The 27071-nt window shown below is 42.7% G+C and overlaps 2 protein-coding genes across 2 annotated transcripts; one reads left to right on the forward strand and one right to left on the reverse strand.

The window, feature by feature from the left end:
* Positions 1 to 628: 628 nt before the first annotated feature.
* Positions 629 to 2315, reverse strand: LOC123099379 (myrosinase-binding protein 1). Its single transcript, XM_044521550.1, has 4 exons — positions 1929 to 2315; positions 1638 to 1827; positions 1267 to 1470; positions 629 to 1094 (listed from the first exon to the last, which is right to left on the reverse strand). Exons 1-4 carry the CDS (start codon positions 2237 to 2239, stop codon positions 840 to 842), a joined length of 960 nt encoding a protein of 319 aa, XP_044377485.1. The 5' UTR covers positions 2240 to 2315; the 3' UTR covers positions 629 to 839.
* A 3275-nt stretch (positions 2316 to 5590) lies between these two features.
* On the forward strand, positions 5591 to 12157 carry LOC123096557 (uncharacterized). The gene is made up of 5 exons (XM_044518319.1): positions 5591 to 5600; positions 5715 to 5921; positions 11077 to 11357; positions 11441 to 11596; positions 11726 to 12157. The coding sequence occupies exons 1-5, from the start codon at positions 5591 to 5593 to the stop codon at positions 12155 to 12157; spliced, it is 1086 nt and encodes a 361-aa protein (XP_044374254.1).
* The last annotated feature ends 14914 nt before the right edge of the window (positions 12158 to 27071 follow it).

Consider the following 27071-nt stretch of genomic DNA (forward strand, 5'->3'; position numbering starts at 1 on the left):
CACAATCTAATCATAGAAGTTTGATCTTCTTACCGAACTTTTCAAAGGTCTCTTAGACAGAATCCATATGTACTCAAGTCATCAATACAGTCACAAAGTACATGTAACCACTTCATGTTGTCGTGCACATTGGATCAAGAACTACATTCTCTAACTGTGTGGAGTAACCTAGATAGCCATTGGGAGTTTGACATTTTATTTGAGATGTGGAGGCTCAACTCATAAAAACCTGTCCATTGCTCATGGAGGCTAGGCTAGGATAGTTTATTTCGGTAGTTTTAAAATTCCTTAATTATATTATTAGGCAACTACAGTTTTGAAGCAGGCTCATGACCAAGTGGTTAGTTCGTGTTTGAGAATTTTGAGAGTTTGATCCTCTATCTTTTATGAATAAGCATGATGTTGCAATGCCCATATTATTTTTTAACGATGCATGCTTGATGAGAATATACTTTCATTTTATTATGTCTGATGGGCTCTCCCAAATATCAGGTATGTGCAGCCCGTAGCAGTACTTCACTATATTCATTAGTGCATATATTGAACATGACACAGGGATAAGATTACATTCAACACTCTTATCAATAAGCTATATTCATTAGCACATATATTGAACATGACGCAGGGATAAGATTACATTCAACACTCTTATTAATAAGAACTTTATTTCTAAGGCCACACCGAGCCGATAGCCAAAAGGCATAGAAGATAAAAATGAAAGCAAGTAGTACATGAGACTAGGACAGCATATATATGCCGCCCTTCTTATTGCTGGAACACTGAGAAGCGGAAAGATGACGGGTAAAGCACTAGGTCTTCTTAAGAAACACTTGCTTCTACTAATTTGGGGTTGGGCGCACATAAGCTCCAAGCTGGTCAACAAATTGGCCAGCCCGCCCGAAGAAGCCCACAATGCTGTGACGGTCTGGCGCAGTGGTACGGAAAGGGGTATTACCCGCGGATTGTTTTCCGAATGGTCCATATGTCTTAACATTGGTGACAATGGAAAGTGATGTGACAATATTCAATCCTAGAAAGTTACCGGTTGTGCCAAATATTTCCTTCAGGCTCTCCGAAGGACCAAGCTGCAGGATCTGTAAGGGAAGGAATGTGCAAGTGATTATAACACCATATATTATTTGCCTTCGCTCCTAGTGTTATTAAGCACCACAAGGGAGTAAATATGTGGTGTCAGATTGTCAACATTATTCTATATGTGATCCATGACCTGAGCCCATTATTCAACAAATCCAAAATTTCACTCACCGGCTGCTTAGTCCCGCCGCCGCCACCAAATGGACCGACTGTCCGCCTTGCGCCGTCTAGGCCGATGTAGGTGAAGGCAATGGAATCAATAACTTCGGCACTCTGAATTGTGACACTTTCTAGACGCTGAGGTAGCTCTGCCTGTGGGATTTCAAATGGTGTCCCTCCATTCCCACCCCACGGCCCAACCTTTGTCAGGGTGTTCTGCACATAAATATACATGTGTGTGTGTGTGTGTTAGAGCTAATTAGAAGTAGAATGATGTACTCACATTTTGCATGTGTCCAAACCATGACAAAAATACAAATTAGCTAGCTAAGCTTCCACAATTTAATAGATTAAGAAAGAAGACGAGGAAAAATGAATCTCACCGGCTTTGGGAAGTTGAAGCACACAACACGGAAACGAAGCTCTCTGATGTTTCCACCTGCCAATTCCTTGATTTTCTTGTAGGTGACAACACCTTGTGCAAAAGCGAACTCGCCAGTTCCACCCGTAACTACCCATTCGCCTTCGTCGGAAACCAAATGTCCTTGCACACTGAGGGAGGACCCCTTAAACCTAAAACACAAGTTTGTAAGCATCACACACGCAAAAAAGAAATAAGTATGGCAACATAAGTTCAAAGGGAACATTTTCTGAAAAATGCATGCATGGCGAACCTCTCATCGGTGAACACTGTGTTGAACGACATAAACCAGGCTCCGCTGCTCTTGCCGGACCCTTGATGCAGGCCTTGTGCACGCGCAACAACTTTTGCCGTGATTTCAGGACCATCACGGATGTCCCAGTCAGTAGCAACGGTGACACCGAACCCTTGGGGAAGCTTTGGGTTCACTGTAATGAGCTGGTTAGCACCATTTGTTGCTTCGAGCTGCTGCTGCACAAACAGGTGGAAGAGATGCTCCTGGTACTGGACCGGTGCGCTAACCGCAGCGGTGGTTTGGTAATATGAAGGGTTTGCCTTGGCCATGCTGATCGAGATTCGAGAGTAAGGAAAGCTGGTTTGGTGTCTAGGGTTCTTGTGTGGGTTGGGTGTGGAATGAGATGGAGTGAAGGGAGGCAATTTATAGGCATGTTAGGCACCACCGGGTTGTTTGAGCGCCTACACTCCCTCCGTCCGCGTCCGGAATTAACTGTCGCTGAAATGAGTGTATTTACACACTAAAACACGCTTAGTTACGCTCATTTCAACAACGGTTAATTCCGGACGGAGGTAGTACTATGGAATTTTGAATTCTGGAAGTGAACCCATCAGGCAAGTGCATGCTGCCAAACTTAATTTATGTGATCTTGTTGCTTCGGATCAGGATCACGAGCTTGATAAACATATCTATGTAGCCACGCCATTGCTTCAGATCTAGATGTACATCCACACTATGGTGACATTCGCTAAGTTAAAAACTGACAGTGGTTTAAGTGTCCCCACATATTGTGGATCTCCATACCATTTTGGGAGTGCAAAACTCCCTGCGATTGTATACAATTCTGCAGTCGCAGTTGTGACAGATACTAGCCATGCATCGTGATCACATGCGTATCAAGTATTTTGATGTAGGAAATGACAAATAAAAATTCGGAATTTCTGCATAAACTATGTGTGACGAATTATAGGAAAGAGATATATGAAAATAACATTGCTTCTAAAATTTAATTGAGTATGCACTGTCTAACTAACCTCAATAGTTCAGATCACAATTTACCATTAAGTGCAGCACCAATTAGACGTTCCTCTCAATGTTATACTTTCAAGTGTTGTTAACTTATGCATAAAGGACTGTACAAAATATGGGCTTGTTCGAGGCTTAGCGATCGTGGGAAGCAAGTAGACATTTCCTGGTCTTATTGCTTCTTGACAGTGCATGTGAATATTTTGTATGCGCTTCCGTTCCATTAGTTCTTTTACATAGCTGCAGTTTTTTGTAGAAACGTACTAGTTGCAGCTGTCGACGATTAAGGCACCACTGATTTTACATTGTACTTTTTTTTTTGCGAGAGATTTTACATTGTACTGGAGGCAGTGAGAGACAGTAGATCTCATCTAGGCAGAGATCATCGAGTCAAAAATCACGTGACGCCATGACCCAATGTGTGCACCGTGTCTGCCGCCTCGGAAGTATATATATATATATATATATATATATATATATATATATATATATATATATATATATATATATATATATATATATATATATATATATATATATATATATATATTTATTTATTTATTTATTTATTTATTTATTGTACTCGTCTGGGTTGGTGAAGCTCATCCACGGCGACAGTGAATCACGTGCAGGCATTGGGGCATGCATGACGTGACCTGCACGCCTACATATATATGCATGATGGTCACGTGCATGCTTTGCGTTAACTGGCGGATTAAACCACTACTTCGGTGGATTAGAGAGCACAAACTTTTGAGTTTTTAACCCGATGCATCACTCGTTACTAGGCGTTAATTAACCTATAAATCAGTCAGAGACCCAGAGAGTCGATCGGCGGTTACAACGGATCTGGTCGCATCATACTGTAGATCTTGATCACTAGGGCGATTAATTTATACAATTAAAACTAGCACATATAGGGACATGTTAGTACGTTGCAACGGAAGAAAATGTAGACCTGCATTTAAATTTAACCAAAATAGTCCATGTATACAATAGATACAAAATAATTTCAAGATTCCGCGTGGTATTGGAGATTTTACCAACCAACTATGATGCACTACTAAGCTGTCACTCTCAATCCGTCTGCTTCTGCCTCTTCATATCTTTCTTTTGGTGTGAAACAGTTGGGCAACCTGGCTCCAATGAGGGAGGGGCGATGACGGCGGCGCGCTTTTGGCTCTCTTCGGTGCTTGTATTCATCACTAAGTGGTCAACGAATCTGGATGTAATTTATACTTCTGATGTTCTTTATACTATCTTGATAGTTGATGAAAGATCAGAAGTTTCTTGCAAAATAAAATGGTTGGGTAACCTTGCAACTATTAAGATGCAAGGTTAACCCTTAAAAGATTAAATAAAAACTATTTAGAAGTGTATGTGGAATTGCGCTATAAAGTTTTCATCGAATACAAATTACAATAATACAAAAATGAGATATATCGATCAAGCTGACTAATCAGGGTAAATATATGCCACTTTCATAGATTACACAAGGAATTGATGAAATTTTTTATCATTTGATTTGGATCGAATAAAACTATGTCAGTTTCCTAGGAAGAAGCAAACTTTTTTAGAAGTGCAATATTGTTACCTCATTATTGTGAGCTAGATCAATATTTACATAGAGTGACCCTCAAGACTCCAGAAAAAACTTATCAAGGATCTGAAGATTAATTGTAGCAAGTGGCAACAAAGTACATGTTGGAGTATAATGTTCGGCCGTCTGAATGCACTGCCCACCTTTTCCCATCAGCCTGAGCTCATGGGGTGAACTGGTTAGATGTATAAACTTGTAATCAAAAGGTTCAGGATTCAAAACCCAGTAAACGTAATAAATAATTGCGGTCTGCCCCCGCTTTCGTTGCCCACGTCATGAACTACAGTGCTCTCCCATAGCTTGAGCTTTTGTCTTCACACGGAGGAAGAGCACCATCTACTGCATGGTGGAAGGCAAAGCACGGCTGCTTGGTCATACTTCCATATCACTTCCAGTTTTAGAACCCACAAATTACATGAGAAAACTGACCTCAAAATGCTTGATGAGCCCTTCTATTGGGCAGAAAATGACTCTGCAATTAATAGATCGCCAGGCAACAGAAGTCCAGGACCTGGCAGCCTCACTAATGAGTTTTATAAAGAGTAAAATGCATTGGCAGTCACCAAACTTGCGAAGAAAGCTCGCTTTGTGTCACTGTACTTAGAAATATGGCCAATACAGTCATCAAATACGACAAGACGTGTTTGTACAGCCACTATATCGCGTATGCCACCCGTCACCGCTCGGTTTGACCAGTCAGTGGCGTCCACGTCGGCCCGCTCGGGGATATTTTTGTAAATTAGCTGGCGCATGTAATTTCCATCGACCACCCTGAAATCTAGAAGTTGCAGCGGAATCCCTAACTCCTAATTCCCCACTCTGCCAGCGCCGCCGCGTTTGTACTACCGGCCTCTCCCTGCTGCTTACTGCCGCCCTCTCCCCGTTGGAGATTGCTTGCTGCCGCCCTCTGGACGCGTCTTCGAGGTTGCTTGGCTCCGCCATGTCGACAAGCTCGGCCAGGTCATCGCTCGGCGGCCGTTCGGTTGTGGTGCCGCTCATCAGATGCCCTTCTTGCCGACTCGCATGAAGTTTTATTTCTCGAGCACGGAGAAGCATGACGACGGGTGGGTCTTCTACAGGTGTCATGTCGGTGTAAGTGGAGTGCATCCCTAGTTCTTCCTTTTGGTCGATTTTTGTGGAACTTGTCATGGTGATTGTTCGTTTCTTTTGATATTTAGGACCATTTCTGGCATTGGGAGTTGGATACGTTGCCTACCTGCTGGATAAGCAGTTTCTCGTTGGCAATGAAGCCGTAGATGCATTAGGAGCTGCAGAGGATAGGAGGGAAGAGCTGATGCGAGCAAGGAGTCGAAGATTTGCAGGTGCAGTTGATGAAAGCCCTATGCTTCCAGGCATTGAAGATGGAATTCATGGAAGATTTGCAGGTAGCATGAGCAAGCAGCAAGCATAGGCACTCCTAGGGTTAGGCAATGAAACGTTGGTGATGATGAAGGCACCGATGGCGACAATCATTGTACTTGCAGTACTTGTAGCTATGTTACTGGTGAAGAAGTGATGGAGTTGATGCAGTGCTTGCAGCTATTTCACTGGTGCTTTGTGTTGTTAGATATGTCAGTGGCAATGCCTAGTTTGTTTAGGATATGAACTGGTAGTATGTGGTACTGTTGTCAGTGGCAAGTGACAATCTTTTGCGTTGTATGTGATGCTATTGCGCTATGTAATGCAAGTGATAATCTTTTAATGCAAATGAAAGTTAATGGATCATCTTGCTGTCATATGAAGTTATCCTTTTTATGTTATCATATTTGGCTTGTGTGTGTACATTGCAAAGCTAGATGATGTTGTCAATTTCGGCACAATATATTGATGTATGCTGCCAAATTGTAGAGGACAAATTTGACAAGGAAATATGAATTAGTATGATGCTTCTAGAACATTGGTGTGCATTTTGCCAAGAAAATAAGTATGCATCTGCTGCGAAATTGAAGAGGACAATGGTGAGAAGAATGTTGTTCATAGATATGAGTATGCATATGTTGTCAAATTTGCCAAGAAAATAAGAATGCATCTGCTGCCAAATTGAAGAGGACAAATTTGACCATTGTCATATCCAGGGCATTGTCATAACCAGAGCATTAAGCATTGTCATAACTAGGGCATTAAGTACCTTCTAGTACTGATTACAAAATGAGCAACAATTGATCCATACTCATGTGTCTACATCATTATGGATCAATGGCAACATTTTCCTACATTACCATTGAGTACATACTGCATTGGAGCAAAATGACTACATTGGATACTACATGGATGTTCTGTTGACCTTCTAATGCATCACTATCTCATCACCTGAAGATATCAAACATGGATATTCTGCTGGCCTTCTTATGCTGCCTTGCCTCATCACCTTATTGTTGTTGTGAATCAACATGTCTTTTACCCATTGCAATAGATAGCAGCCTAAGCTCCTCCTTTCTTTGTGCTGCAGCAGCCTCTTTCTCTGCTTTCTTCTCTGCTTTTTTTGTTACAGCAGCTTCTTTCTCTGCTAGCTTCTTGGCAGCTTCTTGTTCTTTTTTAGCCTTCTTCTCAGCCTCTTTCCTTGCTTTGTACTCAGAAGCTACAGTTCTCTTAACCTCCAAAATAATCGGCCTTGTCTCTGTTTAAGCCTGCTTTTTATTGCTGCTTCTTCTTTCCTCTACTCTCTGTTCTGAGCAGCTGCCTGACTCTTCCTCCCTGCCTCTGCTGGCTTCTTCTCCTCTTGCTTATGTCTCTTCCTGGAAGCTTCTTGTTCCTTCTTTTCCTGTTCTTCTCTCCTTGCTGCAAGTATAGCAATTTTCTTATCTTCTAAGTCTTTGTCTCTTTGCTTTTTTTAAGGCAAGCAACTTCTTGACCATCTCTCGTTACTGATTGGTGCTTGTGCTCCCTTGGTTTTGATTCACCAATAGTTGGGCAACAGAAATGAATGTAGACTCTGGAACAGGTCCTTGTGCAATCACTCTTTTATAAGGGTAGTAGCAATCCCATTGATTCGTTCCTTCTAAGAAAACCTATTGTTTTCAAAACTTTCACTAGAATATGCTTATTCTTGCATATTATAGAAGTGCATTTTTCGTGCAAACTGTGTGCATTTTTTTCATTATTTGTTTCTATTTTCTTTATTCTTAAAGGGTAATCCCAGTACCAGCAATTCATTTCGTAGGTAAACTTCATTATTTTGTTTTTTATTTTATTTTCATTTTAGTTTCTTTCTTTTTTAAGGGTAATGCAACGCTACTAATTTATTACTTGTTTGAAAAAAAAAATCTTTTTTATGAAAGTTTCACTATTACATTCTTATTTTTGCATATTATAAAAAAGCACATTTTTTGTGTACATTGTGTGCAAATTTTGTCATTTTTTTATTCTCTTTCTGCTTAAAGAGTAATGCAATTGTCATTAGTTCATTCCTATCAACACCATTCTTAGATTTATTGGCTCCAAAGATTCTTTTCTGCGAAAATTTCACTATTACATTCTTATTCTTGCATATCTTAAAAAAGCACATTCTTTCTGTAAATTATGTGCAAATTTTGTTATTAATTGTTTTTATTCTCTCTTTCTTCTTAAAGGGAATGCAATTGCCACTAATTTGTTCCTGTCATCACCATTCTTAAAGTTCTTGGTTTTTTGTTCATCTATTCTTTAGGTGTATAATAGGGTTATTATTGCATATTATAAAAATGTGTATTTTCCATGTAAATTGTGTGCAAGTTTTTGTCAGTTTCTTTCTTGTTTAAGGGTAACCAATGCCACTAATTCACTATTATTTAGAAAAGTTCATTGTTTGGTTTTTAGTCTTTATTTCAATTTTAATATGGGGGGGGGGGGGGGGGAGAATAAGGGTGGAGAAAGAAGCCACCTAGGCCTTTGGATCTAGATTAAATGGTGAAGAATGATTTTATTGAAGCAAAAATAATAATTCAAATGCCCAAGACATCGTCGCCCCATTTTTCATTTTCTTTCATATTTTAGGTAATATAAATACCCTTATAATTCATTTTTCCTTAAATAATGTTTTTTTGTATTTTTAGTTTTAATTCTGCTAGATCCGCATGACAGAAATAGTCGATGTTGGGCATGCCGTGCATGTGATGTTTCTCTGTGTATTGTGCATGTGGGCTTTTTTGCGTGCCATGTGGGCGATTGTGCATGCTTTATGTGGTGTGTCGTATGCATGTGTGTGCTCAGGCGTCACATCCTCTTGCTGGTGAAGGGAAGGCACGAGCCCGAGTGGAATACGTGGGGTTACAAGATGCTAAAAAGTGTGACTAGCCCAAAAATGAAATTCAGTTGATCGTGGCCTAGCTGGTCCCATTTTTTATTCTTTTAGAAATACCCCTATACCGTCAGCTCAAAATGTTCTCAACTTATATGTTTGCACCTTCCAACCTTTTGTACCTCTTCTATTAGTCCCCTTGCATATGATTCCTAGCTTGGTCCCTACCTATCCGCATGCGGCAAATACCAGGATATGCACTCATGACTACAAGAAAACTCAGATACTACAACGCATATCCCCGTGACGATGGCTGAAACCATCATTAAAAATGCCTAATGCTTGACTTTTGTACCTAATGTCACTGCTTACCACGGACCCGTGACTTACTGCGGATCTGGGACGGACACGTAATCATTGCCATCATGCATTAATCAAAGAGAATGTCACTGAATCGTGTCCACCATATGGTGCCTCTTGGCTACTAAATTCTATGATAGTTTGGTATTTTGCACGACGAATATAGTAGGGTCATATGAAACTGCAATTGTGTGGCGCTCGTATTTTTTCATGTAATATATCTAATCATGAGAACATGGATAAGTGAGTAGTGGGACCTATGTGTCAATGTTCCAAGAATCTGTACCTTTTTTTGAACTTTTGCACGCGTGTATATATATTTTAGACCAACATGTATGTATAGGTTGAAGCGCAGCACAGCCTACGGCCTAGTAAAGCCCATTGAACAGAGCGGCCTTATTTTTCTTCATCACAACCTGCAGCCTAGCAAACCTAGAATAACGACGTCTCCTATTTACCGCGTAGGTTGACACTTGTCGACCAAACGCGCACCGGGAACTCCTATCTGCCACATTTTTTGGCAAATAGACTCGCGACGCAACATACATAGCGTCGCAAACACGCATTGGGAGATCTTGCCTGCCGCATTTTGCGTCTCATAGACTCTCGATGCGCACATACGAAACCTTGTTGTTCGACCCATTTTCTGGCACTGTACGAGCAACAAATCGCAAAATGCGTACGATGAAGAGGGATTGGAACTCCTGACCTCGCGCACCAAGACACTGAAACCATGACCTTTTGTAACCAAGTGAGCAGCACGAAGTTTTTAAGAAATGTAAGCAGCGGCAGAGTTGAACATTTCTTGAAAATTTTGAATATGTTTTTTTTTGTGAAAAATGATTATTTTTATAAAACATCAATATTTTCTAAATTATGAATAAAATTTTCAAACTAAACTAGTTTTTAAATTTCTGAATAATTTTCGACCCTGTGAACAATTTTGAAATTCTGAACAACACGAACATTTTCCTGAAAACACAAACATTTTCTGAATCTGAGAACTATTTTTTAAACAAAAACATTTTCTGAAATCAACAAACAAATTTTTTGAAAATGCAAACATTTTTTGAAATCCCTGAACATTTTTGAAAATACGAACTTTTTTAAACTTGTGGACATGTGTGTATATGTTTTTTTTTAGATCAGCATGTATGTATAGGTGGAAGCACAACACAGACCATAGCCAGCAAAACGCCCTTTTCAAAGATTTTTCTACGTGGGCTGAAGCACAGCTCAGCCAGCGGCCTAGTTAAGCCACCTAAACACAGCGGCCTTTCTTTTGTTCAGCACAGCCCGCAGCCTAGCAATTTTTACGGAAATAGATTTTTTTTCTGAATTTATGTCCAAAATTTAAAAACGGAACATCTTGGAAATTCTGGAGACATTTTTAAAAATGCGAACATTTTATGAAATTCCCAAACTTTTGTAGAAAACACTAAAAATTGTATTTGTGAAATAGATGTTGAAACGAAACTTACATAATTTAAAAAATGTGACCAAAATTTTGAATTCCAAAAAATGGATCTCAAAAGAAGAAAAAGAAAAGCAGTCCTTCCCGGATTACAATCAGAATCAGGCCCTCTTTCGAATTACAGTCTCCCAATTTCCATCTGCTGCGCGACACGACACACCCTTGGCGCAGAGCCGGGCGGACACCAATCTTCGGAAGAGACCAATTCTTCGTGAGCCTTCAGCAGCTTCCATGCATCCTACAATTAATTGAAATTGTTACACATAAAACCGAGATTACAAGGTGGACAGGCTGAAGAGAAATCACAACAAACATTATAATTGCTGAATCTGAGGACACAATCTCAATACTATTACTCGTCTATGTAAAACTTAAGAGCAGGTAAGGGCATGCAAAGGAACACTATGCGCTAATGGCATAATCGCATCAACCACATTGATAGCCAGCACAAGAGTATAAGGTACAACAACATTAGATATTTGTTTACCAGAAAGTAGCACCCTGCAAGTTGAACACGCTAATCTCAGTGAGCTCTGTATCGTATATTGTCGTCTCGAGCAAGTTAAGCTGAACTGGCTCCCTCGACTCACACACATAGTCTTTGACGATTGGATAGATTTCCAAGATCCACTGGTTCTTGGTTATGTTCCATTGCTCGAGTCTGTAAGCCTCACAAATGTTGCCCTTGGTTACAACAAGATGGTCAAGTTAAGTAGGTTTCTTGGCAGTTCCTCTCCACGAGTTCTGAAGTTGGGGTTTAGGTCCGAAAAGGTAAGTCAAGATTGTTGCTTTCCTAGCTGTGGCTTCACTTCTTCTCTGCTCTGCTCATCTTATCATGTGTATATTATTTGCAGATTTGGGTGCAGCCAGAATGTCCAACGCAAGATCTGGCATCTGTGTTCTGCCAACTAAGGTTCGTGAACCTTGTTAAACTTCCTGAAGGGTATGATCTCACCTGGACAATGTTTATTCTTGAAGCTGCACCCTTACTGAAGGAGCTATACATGACAGTATGTGCTTTCCTAAAGTTCTCTTTTAGCCACATGTGCTTAATATTAGCTTTTTCAAAGTTTTCTCACCAGGTATATATATGTCTAAAGAAGGTTTATTTCTATGTTTGTCCTATTGCTGACATGCAGGTCTGGGATGATTTGTGTTCAATGGAAATGGATGAGGAGAAGAGAAAAAAGGAATTGTATAGTGAGAACAAGGGTGTAGAGTGGGGCTTGGCCGCAGCTGATTTCCAACACCGCGGTTTGGTCACACTCGTCATCTTTGGCTTTGAATCTGAAGATTATGTTGTTAATTATGTCAGACGTGTCATGGTGGCGGCGGTCAATCTAGAGGATGTGTTCCTCTATAGTAGGTTGGAGTTGGAGTGCGGCAACTGCGAGGACAAGAAGCCCACCAGGTTCGCCTGGACTAAAAGGCAGAAGATTTCACTAAAGAAGAGAATCACCGCGGGGGTTGAGTCGTTTGCCATAATCCACTCCAACAGGACGATAAGGGCTGGCCATCAAGCAAAAAAGCTTTACCCAGAGTGCTCACACTTTGACGCAAAAAGTTGTTGATTTAACAGTGAACTGTATTATCAACAGTGGTTGCTTTGAACTTTTGGAAGTGTTTGTTAGTACTTTGGTTATTAACAGTTCTCATTTTATTTTTGTCCGTCTGAACTGCATTATCTGTTCTGTTATGATGAAAGGATGATGAGTACTGAATGATTGAATCATTATAAAGTTAGAGGAAACATTTTGGCCATGAATGTGTCATTGGTAGTCTCAAAACAAGAAACATGAATAGCATGACTTATCTTGCTAAACTACTGTATTTACAATGACTAGTAGAAGGCCCACAATGCATAAGAATGAATTTGTCTTCATAAAATTTATCCATCTGAATAGTCTGGACTACCTTAAATACATACCATATATGAAGGAGACAAAACCCCACACCACACGATGCACTCTCTTTTTTCTGCCGGGCCCTCCCCTTACTACTCGTTTTCCTGCCATAGCGAGACATTTCTTTTTTTGTTGGAACCCTTTTCCTTTAAAAACATGTCTAACATGTAACATTAGGATCGTCGTGCATGTCATGTGACTTTTTTTATGGTAGATAACTTTTCTTCTTCCTACTATCTCTGCCATTGAAGCCCCCTTCTCCAATAAAAAATAATACATTTTTAATAGAAGGATAAACATATTGCGCCATAAAGCAAATGCAATCAGTGCATGTCATGTGACCTTGTCGTCTTTTATGGTAGATAACTTTTCTTCTACTCACTATCTCTGCCTTGGAACCCCCCCTTCTCTAATAAAAAATAATACATTTTTCATAGCAGGATAAACGTATTGCGCCATGAAGCAAGTGCAATCAGTGCATGCACACCGATATGTTCTCTGTATCAAAAATTTACTGGATTTTTTTTTGCAAAATCCAGCATATCTCCACATCTCGACTCAATTTTTTCAGATTCGTCTCGACTAATATTACAACCACTACCGTGACATCTCGTCCTTCTTGAATCCTTGTCGATAGCTACCGTCTTGTCCTCCTCAAATCCTTGTCGCTAGCAATCTTGGCATTGCACGGTCGTAATGGTCGTTGCTAAGAATTGTGACGCACACAGCAGGTCTTGTGGTGGTGTGTCTGATACAACTGCAGAGTGTCCATTTGTGTTTGTGCTTCTGTTAGGCAAGTCTGGTCAGTATGCATGTAAGATGTAGTCAATTTCATAGCTGAACTATCATGTATAGCAAAGAACAGTGTAGTAATAAAGATTGTTGCTTTCCTAGCTGTGGCTTCACTTTTTCTCTGCTCTGCTCATCTTATCATGTGTATATTATTTGCAGATTTGGGTGCAGCCAGAATGTCCAACGCAAGATCTGGCATCCGTGTTCCGCCAACTAAGGTTTGTGAACCTTGTTAAACTTCCTGAAGGGTATGATCTCACCTGGACAATGTTTATTCTTGAAGTTGCACCCTTACTGAAGGAGCTATACATGACAGTATGTGCTTTCCTAAAGTTCTCTTTTAGCCACATGTGCTTAATATTAGTTTTTCATGGTTTTCTTACCAGGTATATATGTCTAAAGACAATTTATTTTTATCTTTGTCCTATTGCTGATATGCAGGTCTGGGATGATTTGTGTTCAATGGAAATGGATGAGGAGAAGAGAAAAAAGGAATCGTATAGTGAGAACAAGGGTGTAGAGTGGAGCGCAGCTGCAGCTGATTTCCAACACCACAGTTTGGTCACACTCGTCATCTTTGGCTTTGAATCTGAAGATTATGCTGTTAATTATGTCAGACGTGTGATGGTGGCGGCGGTCAATCTAGAGGATGTGTTCCTCTATAGTAGGTTGGAGTTGGAGTGTGGCGACTGCCAGGACAAGAAGCCCACCAGGTTCGCCTGGACTAAAAGGCAGAAGATTTCACTGAAGAAGAGAATCACCGCGGGGGTTGAGTCGTTTGCCATAATCCACTCCAACAAGACGATAAGGGCTGGCCATCAAGCAAAAAGGCTCTACCCAGAGTGCTCACACTTTGACGCAAAAAGTGGTTGATTTAACAGTGAACTGTATTATCAACAGTGGTTGCTTTGAACTTTTGGAAGTGTTTGTTAGTACTTTGGTTATTAACAGTTCTCATTTTATTTTTGTCCGTCTGAACTGCATTATCTGTTCTGTTATGATGAAAGGATGATGAGTACTGGATGATTGAATTCTTATAAAGTTAGAGGAAACATTTTGGCCATGAATGTGTCATTGGTAGTTTCAAAACAAGAAACATGAATAGCATGACTTATCTAGCTAAACTACTGTATTTACAATGACTAGTAGAAGGCCCACAATGCATAAGAATGAATTTGTCTTCATAAAATTTATCCATCTGAATAGTCTGGACTACCTTAAATACATACCATATATGAAGGAGACAATAATCCTAGACGCACGGACCCTTACGAGAGTTTTAGAAAATCTCCTTCTAACTAATCTTTCTCCCCCTGATTTTCAGCTGGGGTTGCCCCATCCTTCCCTGATCTTAAATCCTGTTGGTCCACAGTCGATAGTCCGTTGAACCCGTAAAAGAACTTCCCGTAGATGTAGCATTACTCTGGAGGAGAAATATGGTTGTCCAGACTATCCGACTGTTATCACCAACACATGGTCTTAACAGAAAACCCCCCACCACACGATGCACTCTCTTTTTTCCGCCGGGCCCTCCCCTTACTACTCGTTTTCCTGCCATAGTGAGACATTTCTTTTTTTGTTGGAACCCTTTTCCTTTAAAAACATGTCTAACATGTAACATTAGGATCGTCGTGCATGTCATGTGACTTTTTTTATGGTAGATAACTTTTCTTCTTCCTACTATCTCTGCCATTGAAGCCCCCTTCTCCAATAAAAAATAATACATTTTTAATAGAAGGATAAACATATTGCGCCATAAAGCAAATGCAATCAGTGCATGTCATGTGACCTTGTCGTCTTTTATGGTAGATAACTTTTCTTCTACTCACTGTCTCTGCCTTGGAACCCCCCTTCTCTAATAAAAAATAATACATTTTTCGTAGCAGGATAAACGTATTGCGCCATGAAGCAAGTGCAATCAGTACATGCACACCGATATGTTCTCTGTATCAAAAATTTACTGGATTTTTTTTGCAAAATCCATCATATCTCCACATCTCGACTCAATTTTTTCAGATTCGTCTCGACTAATATTACAACCACTACCGTGACATCTCGTCCTTCTTGAATCCTTGTCGACAGCTACCGTCTTGTCCTCCTCAAATCCTTGTCGCTAGCAATCTTGGCATTGCACGGTCGTAATGGTCGCTGCTAAGAATTGTGACGCACACAGCAGGTCTTGTGGTGGTGTGTCTGATACAACTGCAGAGTGTCCATTTGTGCTTTTGCTTCTGTTAGGAAAGTCTGGTCAGTATGCATGTAAGATGTAGTCAATTTCATAGCTGAACTATCATGTATAGCAAAGAACAGTGTAGTAATAAAGATTGTTGCTTTCCTAGCTGTGGCTTCACTTCTTCTCTGCTCTGCTCATCTTATCATGTGTATATTATTTGCAGATTTGGGTGCAGCCAGAATGTCCAACGCAAGATCTGGCATCTGTGTTCCGCCAACTAAGGTTTGTGAACCTTGTTAAACTTCCTGAAGGGTATGATCTCACCTGGACAATGTTTATTCTTGAAGCTGCACCCTTACTGAAGGAGCTATACATGACAGTATGTGCTTTCCTAAAGTTCTCTTTTAGCCACATGTGCTTAATATTAGTTTTTCATGGTTTTCTTACTAGGTATATATGTCTAAAGACAGTTTATTTTTATCTTTGTCCTATTGCTGAGATGCAGGTCTGGGATGATTTGTGTTCAATGGAAATGGATGAGGAGAAGAGAAAAAAGGAATCGTATAGTGAGAACAAGGGTGTAGAGTGGAGCGCGGCTGCAGCTGATTTCCAACACCACAGTTTGGTCACACTCGTCATCTTTGGCTTTGAATCTGAAGATTATGCTGTTAATTATGTCAGACGTGTTATGGTGGCGGCGGTCAATCTAGAGGATGTGTTCCTCTATAGTAGGTTGGAGTTGGAGTGTGGCGACTGCCAGGACAAGAAGCCCACCAGGTTCGCCTGGACTAAAAGGCAGAAGATTTCACTGAAGAAGAGAATCACCGCGGGGGTTGAGTCGTTTGCCATAATCCACTCCAACAAGACGATAAGGGCTGGCCATCAAGCAAAAAAGCTTTACCCAGAGTGCTCACACTTTGACGCTAAAAGTGGTTGATTTAACAGTGAACTGTATTATCAACAGTGGTTGCTTTGAACTTTTGGAAGTGTTTGTTAGTACTTTGGTTATTAACAGTTCTCATTTTATTTTTGTCCGTCTGAACTGCATTATCTGTTCTGTTATGATGAAAGGATGATGAGTACTAGATGATTGAATTCTTATAAAGTTAGAGGAAACATTTTGGCCATGAATGTGTCATTGGTAGTTTCAAAACAAGAAACATGAATAGCATGACTTATCTAGCTAAACTACTGTATTTACAATGACTAGTAGAAGGCCCACAATGCATAAGAATGAATTTGTCTTCATAAAATTTATCCATCTGAATAGTCTAGACTACCTTAAATACATACCATATATGAAGGAGACAATAATCCTAGACGCACGGACCCTTACGAGAGTTTTAGAAAATCTCCTTCTAACTAATCTTTCTCCCCTGATTTTCAGCTGGGGTTGCCCCATCCTTCCCTGATCTTAAATCCTGTTGGTCCACAGTCGATAGTCCGTTGAACCCGTAAAAGAACTTCCCGTAGATGTAGCATTACTCTGGAGGAGAAATATGGTTGTCCAGACTATCCGACTCTTATCACCAACACGTGGTCTTAACACAAAACACCCCACCACACAATGCACTCTCTTTTTTCTGCCGGGCCCTCCCCTTACTACTCGTTTTCATGCCATAGCGAGACATTTCTTTTTTTGTTGGAACCCTTTTCCTTTAAAAACATGTCTAACATGTAACATTAGGATCGTCGTGCATGTCATGTGACTTTTTTTATGGTAGATAACTTTTCTTCTTCCTACTATCTCTGCCATTGAAGCCCCCTTCTCCAATAAAAAATAATACATTTTTAATAGAAGGATAAACATATTGCGCCATAAAGCAAATGCAATCAGTGCATGTCATGTGACCTTGTCGTCTTTTATGGTAGATAACTTTTCTTCTACTCACTGTCTCTGCCTTGGAACCCCCCTTCTCTAATAAAAAATAATACATTTTTCATAGCAGGATAAACGTATTGCGCCATGAAGCAAGTGCAATCAGTACATGCACACCGATATGTTCTCTGTATCAAAAATTTACTGGATTTTTTTTGCAAAATCCATCATATCTCCACATCTCGACTCAATTTTTTCAGATTCGTCGCGACTAATATTACAACCACTACCGTGACATCTCGTCCCTCTTGAATCCTTGTCGATAGCTACCGTCTTGTCCTCCTCAAATCCTTGTTGCTAGCAATCTTGGCATTGCACGGTCGTAATGGTCGCTGCTAAGAATTATGACGCACACAGCAGGTCTTGTGGTGGTGTGTCTGATACAACTGCAGAGTGTCCATTTGTGTTTGTGCTTCTGTTAGGCAAGTCTGGTCAGTATGCATGTAAGATGTTGTGACGCCCGGATAATTAAGCTACAGTAATCCCTCGTTAACGATGCCACGTCACCCCGTTACTGTTGATAAACTCTCGATGGTTCAGAACCGAAACAAATTCAAAATTTAAATAAAAGCAAACAACAAAAGTTTTCAGATGTTAAAACTAAAATGTTCGGATCGTGACAAATATTGCGTAGGTAGTTATGGTGAAGAAACAACATTTTTATAAAAAGTTTAAATGCACTTAAATGATTAAAACAGTAGCTAAAACTATTAAATAAATGCCTTTGATATTTTATAAAATCATAAACTATTTTATCTTGAGGTAAAACTTTTTAGGGTAGTGGGTTGTTTTGGAACACTAATTTGGAGCTATTGTCATGTTTTACTGAACTAAGAATAAAGTGTAACTAAAATAAAACAGAAAAGGAAAAAGAACTAAAACTAAAACAAACAAAAAAAGAAAAGAAAAACAACTGCCCCCCCTGACTGGGCCTTGGCCCAGTTGGCCGTGTGGCCGAGCGGCCTGCCGGCCCAACCCCCCCCCCCGCGCCCCTGGCCTACTAGGCCCCCCACCAGTAAACCCTAGCCGTAACCCCCCACTTCCCCACTCCCTCGTCTCCCTCCTGGCGCCGCCCCCCCCTCCCGCACGCACGCGACACACACACACACACCATCGCCGCCACCCTGGGCTCTGGAGCACCCGCGCTCGAGCCCCGCACCATCCGGCGACCCGGCGGCCGTGGATGAGCCGCCCGCCGGCGACGACCTCCGCCACCTCGCCTCCCCGCGTCGGCCTCGACAACCCCGGCCCGAGCCACCACCCGTGGCCCCATCACCGGACCGCCGCCGCCCGGAGCTGACCTCGCCTGACGCTGCCCCGCCGTCGCCGCGTCCCCGTCCTCCTCCCCGCCGGACTGCGTCCGCCTCCCCGACACGGCGACGACGCCTCGTCCCCATCCTCCTCCACAACGGTCGCCCCCGAGCCTCGCCGCCCCGCTTCTCTCCAACGCCGGTGAGGCCACCTCCGGCCTCCAGTCCCTTCTCCCTTCCCCGCGCCGTACCCGCCCGCTGCCCGCCTCGCATCGCCCCACCGCGCCTGTTCCGGTAGCCGCCCGTGCCGCCGCGGATGTCGACTCCGCCGTCGACGCCGGCCAAGTCCGGCCGCCCCGCGACCACCGGTCGACGTGGTCGACCCCTAGCTACCCATCGGTCCCCTTCGCGCATCGAACCGACGCCCGTAGCGCAAGCCCCGGCGGGTTCCCGCGTTGCTGCCGTTGCCGGCGCACTGTAACTCCTCGCCGGTGTTAACCACGATGACGTGGACGTCATTAACCCCCCTAACCAAATCCCTAACAGCCACTGACATTGGACCCCACAGTCCTAATTAATCTCATCGGTTTTGTTTAAAAGTCTGTTAAACAAATCACTCATTGACACTCGGGCCCCACTGGGCCCTTTGACCAGTCAAACTACTGACTAGGACTAGCCCAGTCAATGGTAGGTGGGACCCCGTGGCCCACTTTGACCAGTCAACAGGGACCAGTCAACTGCTGACTGAGCAGTCAACTGGGACCCACTGTCATCCTCACATACAAATAGCTGGGTACACTCTCTGTGTACCCGTAGCAATTTAACATTTAATTTCGAATTAAAACAATTTAGAAAATGTTTTAAAACTTTAAATATTAATAATAAATAATAAAAATAATAAATTAAATTAATAAAAATAAATAATTAAAATAATAATAAATAAATAAATAATAAAGATAATTAATTAACTTAATTAATCCTGTTAAGTTAAACTAATTAAACTTAATTAACCTAATAACTAGTTAACCTAATTAATCACTATTAATTAGCTAAACAGTCCCTGACAGGTGGGACCCATCTGTCAGGTTGACCAAGTCAACGGTCAATGTTGACTGCTGATGTCAGCATGACATCATGCCGATGTCATAAATCCAAATTTCGAATTAAATTAAATAATTAATTAAATTCCAGAAATTAATAAAATCTTTAGAAAATCATATCTTTTAATCCGTAACTCGGATTAAAATATTTTCAACATGAAAGTTGCTCAGAATGACGAGACGAATCCGGATACGCAGTCCGTTCGTCCACCACACCTCCCTAACCTATCGAACTCGCAACTTGCCCCCTCCGGTCCGTCTGTCCGAAAACGCGAAACATCGGGAATACTTTCCCGGATGTTCCCCCCTTCGCCGGTACCACCTACTGTCGCGTTAGGACACCCCCTAGCACTGCTCATTGTCATGTCACGCATCGTCATGCTTATGTTTGCATTATATTTACTGTTTCCTCCCCCTCTTCTCTCCGGTAGACTACGAGACCGACACTGCTGCTGCCCAGTTCGACTACGGAGTTGACGACCCCTCCTACTTGCCAGAGCAACCAGGCAAGCCCCCCCCCTTGATCACCAGATATCGCCTATTCTTCTCTATACTGCTTGCATTAGAGTAGTGTAGCATGTTACTGCTTTCCTATATCCTATCCTGATGCATAGCCTATCCTTGCTACTACTGTTGTTACCTTTACCTGCAATCCTACATGCTTAGTATAGGATGCTAGTTTTCCATCAGTGGCCCTACATTCTTGTCCGTCTGCTGTGCTATACTATCGGGCCGTGATCACTTGGGCGGTGATCACGGGTATATACTTATATACTATATACATGACACATGTGGTGGCTAAAGTCGGGTCGGCTCGTAGGAGTACCCGCAAGTGGATCTTTGTGGCGGAGCGACAGGGCAGGTTGAGACCGCCTAGGTGAGAGGTGGGCCTGGCCCTGGTCGGCGTTCGCGGATACTTAACACGCTTAACGAGATCTTGGTATTTGATCTGAGTCTGGCCATTTGGTCTATACGCACTAGCCATCTACGCGGGAGTAGTTATGGGTATCCCGGCGTCGTGGTATCAGCCGAAGCCTTCTTGACGTTAGCGACTGAGTGGCGCGCGCCGGATTGGACTGGAACGCCACTAGACTAGGTCTGCTTCCGGCCGCGTACGCAACGTGCAGGTGTGCATAGGGCGATGGGCCCAGACCCCTGCGCGCATAGGGTTAGACCGGCGTGCTGACCTCTCTGTTGTGCTTAGGTGGGGCTGCGACGTGTTGATCTTACGAGGCCGGGCATGACCCAGAAAAGTGTGTCCGGCCAAATGGGATCGAGCGTGTTGGGTTATGTGGTGCACCCCTGCAGGGAAGTTTATCTATTCGAATAGCCGTGTCCCTCGGTAAAAGGACGACCCGGAGTTGTACCTTGACCTTATGACAACTAGAACTGGATACTGAATAAAATACACCCTTCCAAGTGCCAGATACAACCCGGTGATCGCTCTCTAACAGGGCGACGAGGAGGGGATCGCCGGGTAGGATTATGCTATGCGATGCTACTTGGAGGACTTCAATCTTCTCTCTTCTACATGCTGCAAGATGGAGGCTGCCAGAAGCGTAGTCTTCGACAGGATTAGCTATCCCCCTCTTATTCTGGCATTCTGCAGTTCAGTCCACTGATATGGCCCTTTACACATATACACATGCATATGTAGTGTAGCTCCTTGCTTGCGAGTACTTTGGATGAGTACTCACGGTTGCTTTTCTCCCTCTTTTCCCCTTTCTATACCTGATTGTCGCAACCAGATGCTGGAGTCCAGGAGCTAGAGATCCCGAGGATGATTCTACATGGAGTTCGGCTTCGAGGAGTAGTTAGGAGGTCCCAGGCAGGAGGCCTTGCCTTTTCGATCGTTGCTACTTTGTGCTAGCCTTCTTAAGGCAAACTTGTTTAACTTATGTCTGTACTCAGATATTGTTGCTTCCGCTGACTCGTCTGTGATCGAGCACTTGTATTCGAGCCCTCGAGGCCCCTGGCTTGTATTATAATGCTTGTATGACTTATTTTGTTTTAGAGTTGTGTTGTGATATCTTCCCGTGAGTCCCTGATCTTGATCGTACACATTTGCGTGCATGATTAGTGTACGGTCAAATCGGGGGCGTCACAAGTTGGTATCAGAGCCGACTGCCTGTAGGAATCCCCCTTTCCAACTCCTTGGCCGAAGTCGAGTCTAGACATTTCAAAAACTTTTACTAACATGGCTGTGTGTCTTACGGGCCCACATCGCCATTGGGTGGTATTAGGATCTTTTACTCCCTTCCTATACTCTGGGACTCTGATCTCTCTTCTATTCGGGTTAAATGATTTTACTAAATCTAACATTAGGATCTCGTTATCACTTTCACCCGGAGAGCCCCTTATTACTGATGATCGTCTGCTGCACGTGAAGACCCTGAAGATACTCTCCGCTGATAACCCGAGAACTTGTGTTTATCGCTTTTGCAATTCCCTTTCATCGATAAACTCCTATGGATAACCACGTATACTCGCCACTCATACAATGTTTCCCAGTTGATCTTGTTATTACAAGATACCCCGAAATTCTCTTTGCTGCTCCGAGAATCTTTTGAGCTTACTGCCTTGCTGTTCTTTGCCACATGAATACCACTACGGATAATTTCTCGCACTTACCGAGTATCCGGTCATCCCCAGTTGATTCAAGTATTCCACAATAGTCTTCAAAATACTATTCGATCTTTCGAAAATCCTCAGGAGCCTATTGCTCTTGAAATTCTTGTTTGCTTGCATTATGGTTAATCCCATAAGTCTCGTAATCTTATTGGCATCTCTTGTCATTATCATTTTGAGTCCGTTGATTCAATTTGTTGCGAATGCTCGCAATCCTCAATCATATCCTAGAATTCATTCTTCCGGCTCAGACGACATTTTAAACGTGAGCTGGATCTCGACCTATCAAATTGCCATCGATTGTACCCCTAAGCCTACTCAACTTATCCATCCTTGATCAGAGCGTTGCTTCTGACCCCATGATTTGGAAATCATAATTCTTTTGCATTTGAACTTTGAGTTAGTCAGTTGCTTCTATAATCAGATCTCCTTGCATTCTCCTTCCTCTGGTTGAGTACCGATGCTCACATCAGATCCCTTGTGGACCATCGGTTCCTTTGTTGGATTTTATCCGACAGTGTCCTTCATAATGAATAACCTTGTGAGCCTTTCCATGGGTATATAATGCCTTTGGTAAATTGTATCATCTATTTTTGAACAATGCTCTTCTTTCGAGCTTGTAATATTTAGTCCGAAGTTTGTGGTATATGTTCCTAAGATGCCTTGATGGGTTGAACCTATACCTTCCCTAAAAAAACCGTATGAACCCGAAGGTTTTCACAAGCCATACCCTTCTGGTATTTTACCAGATAATTTTCTACCATACAACTTCATCGAACGCGAGAAGTGAATGAAAGGTTATGCATTGAAGAAGTGGGAGTCGACCTTGAACTTTGCGTTCATGCCCATGGACCCGATGAAGATCTTATCATTAAAGCTTTTCTTAAATTAAATTGTTCCATTGGTATAAGTTCATCTTATATCTGGGATCTGGCCTTTTTCAATCATGGTTCCGACCATGTTCTCTTTTAAATACCATTTCTCATACAAGTTGAGCACTTGTCTTCTGCAGAGCAATACCCTAGTCCAGCCTCTACCTTGATCTGTCGTCGAGTATTACCCCCTGGCATCTCGAGATTATCATGGAACTACATAACTTCTTATGAGTTCTTCATCAAGTGCTACATTCTCACTGATTCCAATTTTCCACGGGCTCTGAGTTATTAGTCACTCGAGAACACCGACAAGTGAATCGATTCCGCACTCCGATTCAATAACTCTAAGTAATTCTTGTTGCTTACGAGTTTAATAATCCTTCAAGTCATTACTAGCCTTATCGGCTATATCCTTATCGTGAAAACTTTTTAACTGTGCTACCCGGTCCTTCCCGGAACACAACTTTCGATGATGAGCTAAGCTTACGTCGATCTTCCTCGTCATATTAGTTCGCCTTGAACAACAAGCTTGATTTCAAGTTTGTGCCGTACCCTTGGTTCCATTAACCTATCGCTTTCATCATTCCTCTGACTCGATGTCATCGCCGATAGATTACATCTTCATGAAATCTCTCGACAAATGTGTCGTGATCAGCACCAACATTTTGAGCTCTTCCAGGATATCAGTCGAAATTCAGGATGAGAAATACCATCCTTGCCCCTCGATGATTTGTGTTATCATCGGCAACGTTATTGCCCCCCCCCCACTCCAATTCAGACTTGATCATGATATGGAGCTCTTTCCTATCTAGCTTATGTTATGTTCTACATTGAAGTGTGACTGTCCTTCATGTCAAGGATATTGTGAGAATTTCTCCACCTCTTGAGAATTCTTGATATAGTAATACTTCTCGCCATCTCCATTTGTTTTATGATCCCCATGTTGTTTCTAACCTGAATACCGACAATTGAACTATGATGTGCGACTTCAAAACTTCTAGCAACCCTATTGCTTTGAAGTTAATGGTCGATATTTCATTCTTAGACCATTGGTTATCGAATCACCATTCTAACATTGATCATTCTACCTAAGCCCATATTCGGGTGCACCTAACAACCAATGTTTAACTGTGTATGTTTTCCTCGAGCATACATCATTAAGTCATTCGATCTAGCTAATGTTATCTCCTTGTTCACATAGTGGTGGAAATCCATCTTTTGGAAATCTCAATGGATTGTCGCTGAGTCAATCAGTCACCTCCTCACCTCTCCTTGATGAAATGAACCCTTGTTCGGAACTCGCTTCCATAGTTCATCTCCCGAGAATCTTCGATGTCGTTTCGACAATTTGTGTTGCACCTTTCTTCTCAGGCATCCTGAGTCTGAGTTATCCTGACACCAATCAGATCTGAATCTCGGTCAGATATGATGGTTGGAACATATTTCCAAGAGTTATAACATTGGCCTATTTATGACCCGGTTGTTGGAAATATGCCCTAGAGGCAATAATAAATGGTTATTATTATATTTCTTTGTTCATGATAATAGTCTATTATTCATGCTATAATTGTATTGTCCGGAAATCGTAATACATGTGTGAATACATAGACCACAAAGTGTCCCTAGTAAGCCTCTAGTTGACTAGCTCGTTGATCAACAGATAGTCATGGTTTCCTGGCTATGGACATTGGATGTCATTGATAACGGGATCACATCATTAGGAGAATGATGTGATGGACAAGACCCAATCCTAAGCATAGCATAAAAGATCGTGTAGTTTCGTTTGCTAGAGCTTGTCCAATGTCAAGTATCTTTTCCTTAGACCATGAGATCGTGCAACTCCCGGATACCGTAGGAGTGCTTTGGGTGTGCCAAACGTCACAACGTAACTGGGTGACTATAAAGGTGCACTACGGGTATCTCCGAAAGTGTCTGTTGGGTTGGCACGGATCGAGACTGGGATTTGTCACTCCGTGTGACGGAGAGGTATCTCTGGGCCCGCTCGGTAATGCATCATCACAATGAGCTCAATGTGACTAAGGCGTTAGTCACGGGATCATGCATTGCGGTACGAGTAAAGAGACTTGCCGGTAACGAGATTGAACAAGGTATTGGGATACCGACGATCGAATCTCGGGCAAGTAACATACCGATTGACAAAGGGAATTGCATACGGATTGATTGAATCCTCGACACCGTGGTTCATCCGATGAGATCATCGTGGAACATGTGGGAGCCAACATGGGTATCCAGATCCCGCTGTTGGTTATTGACCGGAGAGGCGTCTCGGTCATGTCTGCATGCCTCCCGAACCCGTAGGGTCTACACACTTAAGGTCCGGTGACGCTAGGGTTGTAGAGATATATGTATGCGGAAACCCGAAAGTTGTTCGGAGTCCCGGATGAGATCCCGGACGTCACGAGAGGTTCCGGAATGGTCCGGAGGTGAAGAATTATATATAGGAAGTCCAGTTTCGGCCACCGGGAAAGTTTCGGGGGTTATCGGTATTGTACCGGGACCACCGGAAGGGTCCCGGGGGTCCACCGGGTGGGGCCACCTGTCCCGGAGGGCCCCGTGGGCTGAAAGTGGAAGGGAACCAGCCCCTAGTGGGCTGGGGCGCCCCCCTTGGGCCTCCCCCCATGCGCCTAGGGTTGGGAACCCTAGGGGGGGAGTTCCCCCTTGCCTTGGGGGGCAAGGCAACCCCTTCCCCCCTTGTGGCCGCCGCCCCCCCCCCTTGAGATCTCATCTCTTGGGGCCGGCGCCCCCCAGGGGCCTATATAAAGGGGGGAGGGAGGGCAGAAAACAACAGCCTTGGGCGCCTCCCTCCTCCCCTGCAACACCTCTCTCTCTCGTAGTAGCTCGGCGAAGCCCTGCACGAGACCCGCTACATCCACCACCACGCCGTCGTGCTGCTGGATCTCCATCAACCTCTCCTTCCCCCTTGCTGGATCAAGGAGGAGGAGACGTCGCTGCACCGTACGTGTGTTGAACGCGGAGGTGCCATCCGTTCGGCACTCGGTCATCGGTGATTTGGATCACGGCGAGTACGACTCCGTCATCCACGTTCATTGGAACGCTTCCGCTCGCGATCTACAAGGGTATGTAGATGCACTCCCTTCCCCTCGTTGCTAGTACACTCCATAGATGCATCTTGGTGAACGTAGGAAAAATTTAAAATTATGCTACGATTCCCAACAGTGGTATCAGAGCCAGGTCTATGCGTAGTTACTATGCACGAGTAGAACACAAAGCAGTTGTGGGTGTTGAGTTTGCCAATTCTTCTTGCCGCTACTAGTCGTTTCTTGTTTTGGCGGCATTGTAGGATGAAGCGGCCCGGACCGACCTTACACGTACGCTTACGTGAGACAGGTTCCACCGACTGACATGCACTAGTTGCATAAGGTGGCTAGCGGGTGTCTGTCTCTCCTACTTTAGTCGGAACAGATTCGATGAAAAGGGTCCTTATGAAGGGTAAATAGAAATTGGCAAATCACGTTGTGGTCATACGTAGGTAAGAAATCGTTCTTGCTAGAAACCTACAAACCACGTAAAAAACTTGCATCAACAATTAGAGGACGTCTAACTTGTTTTTGCAGCAAGTGCTATGTGATGTGATATGGCCAGAAGATGTGATGAATGATATATGTGATGTATGAGATTGATCATATTCTTGTAATAGGAATCACGACTTGCATGTCGATGAGTATGACAACCGGCAGGAGCCATAGGAGTTGTCTTTATTATTTTGTATGACCTGCGTGTCATTGAATAACGCCATGTAAATTACTTTACTTTGTTGCTAAACGCGTTAGCCATAGAAGTAGAAGTAATCGTTGGCGTGACGAACTTCATGAAGACACAATGATGGAGATCATGATGATGGA

Source organism: Triticum aestivum, chromosome 4D (assembly GCF_018294505.1).
Source record: "Triticum aestivum cultivar Chinese Spring chromosome 4D, IWGSC CS RefSeq v2.1, whole genome shotgun sequence".
In the NCBI taxonomy this organism is placed as follows: Eukaryota; Viridiplantae; Streptophyta; class Magnoliopsida; order Poales; family Poaceae; genus Triticum; species Triticum aestivum.

Excerpts from the sequence above, each read along its gene's own strand:
- LOC123099379 (XM_044521550.1), bottom strand. The coding sequence starts at position 2,239 with ATGGCCAAGGCAAACCCTTCATATTACCAAACCACCGCTGCGGTTAGC. Across the intron at positions 1,828-1,928 it reads ACAGTGTTCACCGATGAGAG|GTTTAAGGGGTCCTCCCTCA; the intron begins GTTCGCCATGCA and ends CTTGTGTTTTAG. Across the intron at positions 1,095-1,266 it reads GCGGCGGGACTAAGCAGCCG|ATCCTGCAGCTTGGTCCTTC; the intron begins GTGAGTGAAATT and ends CTTCCCTTACAG.
- LOC123096557 (XM_044518319.1), top strand. Across the intron at positions 5,922-11,076 it reads AATTCATGGAAGATTTGCAG|AAAGTAGCACCCTGCAAGTT; the intron begins GTAGCATGAGCA and ends TTTGTTTACCAG. Across the intron at positions 11,358-11,440 it reads TGGGGTTTAGGTCCGAAAAG|ATTTGGGTGCAGCCAGAATG; the intron begins GTAAGTCAAGAT and ends TATTATTTGCAG.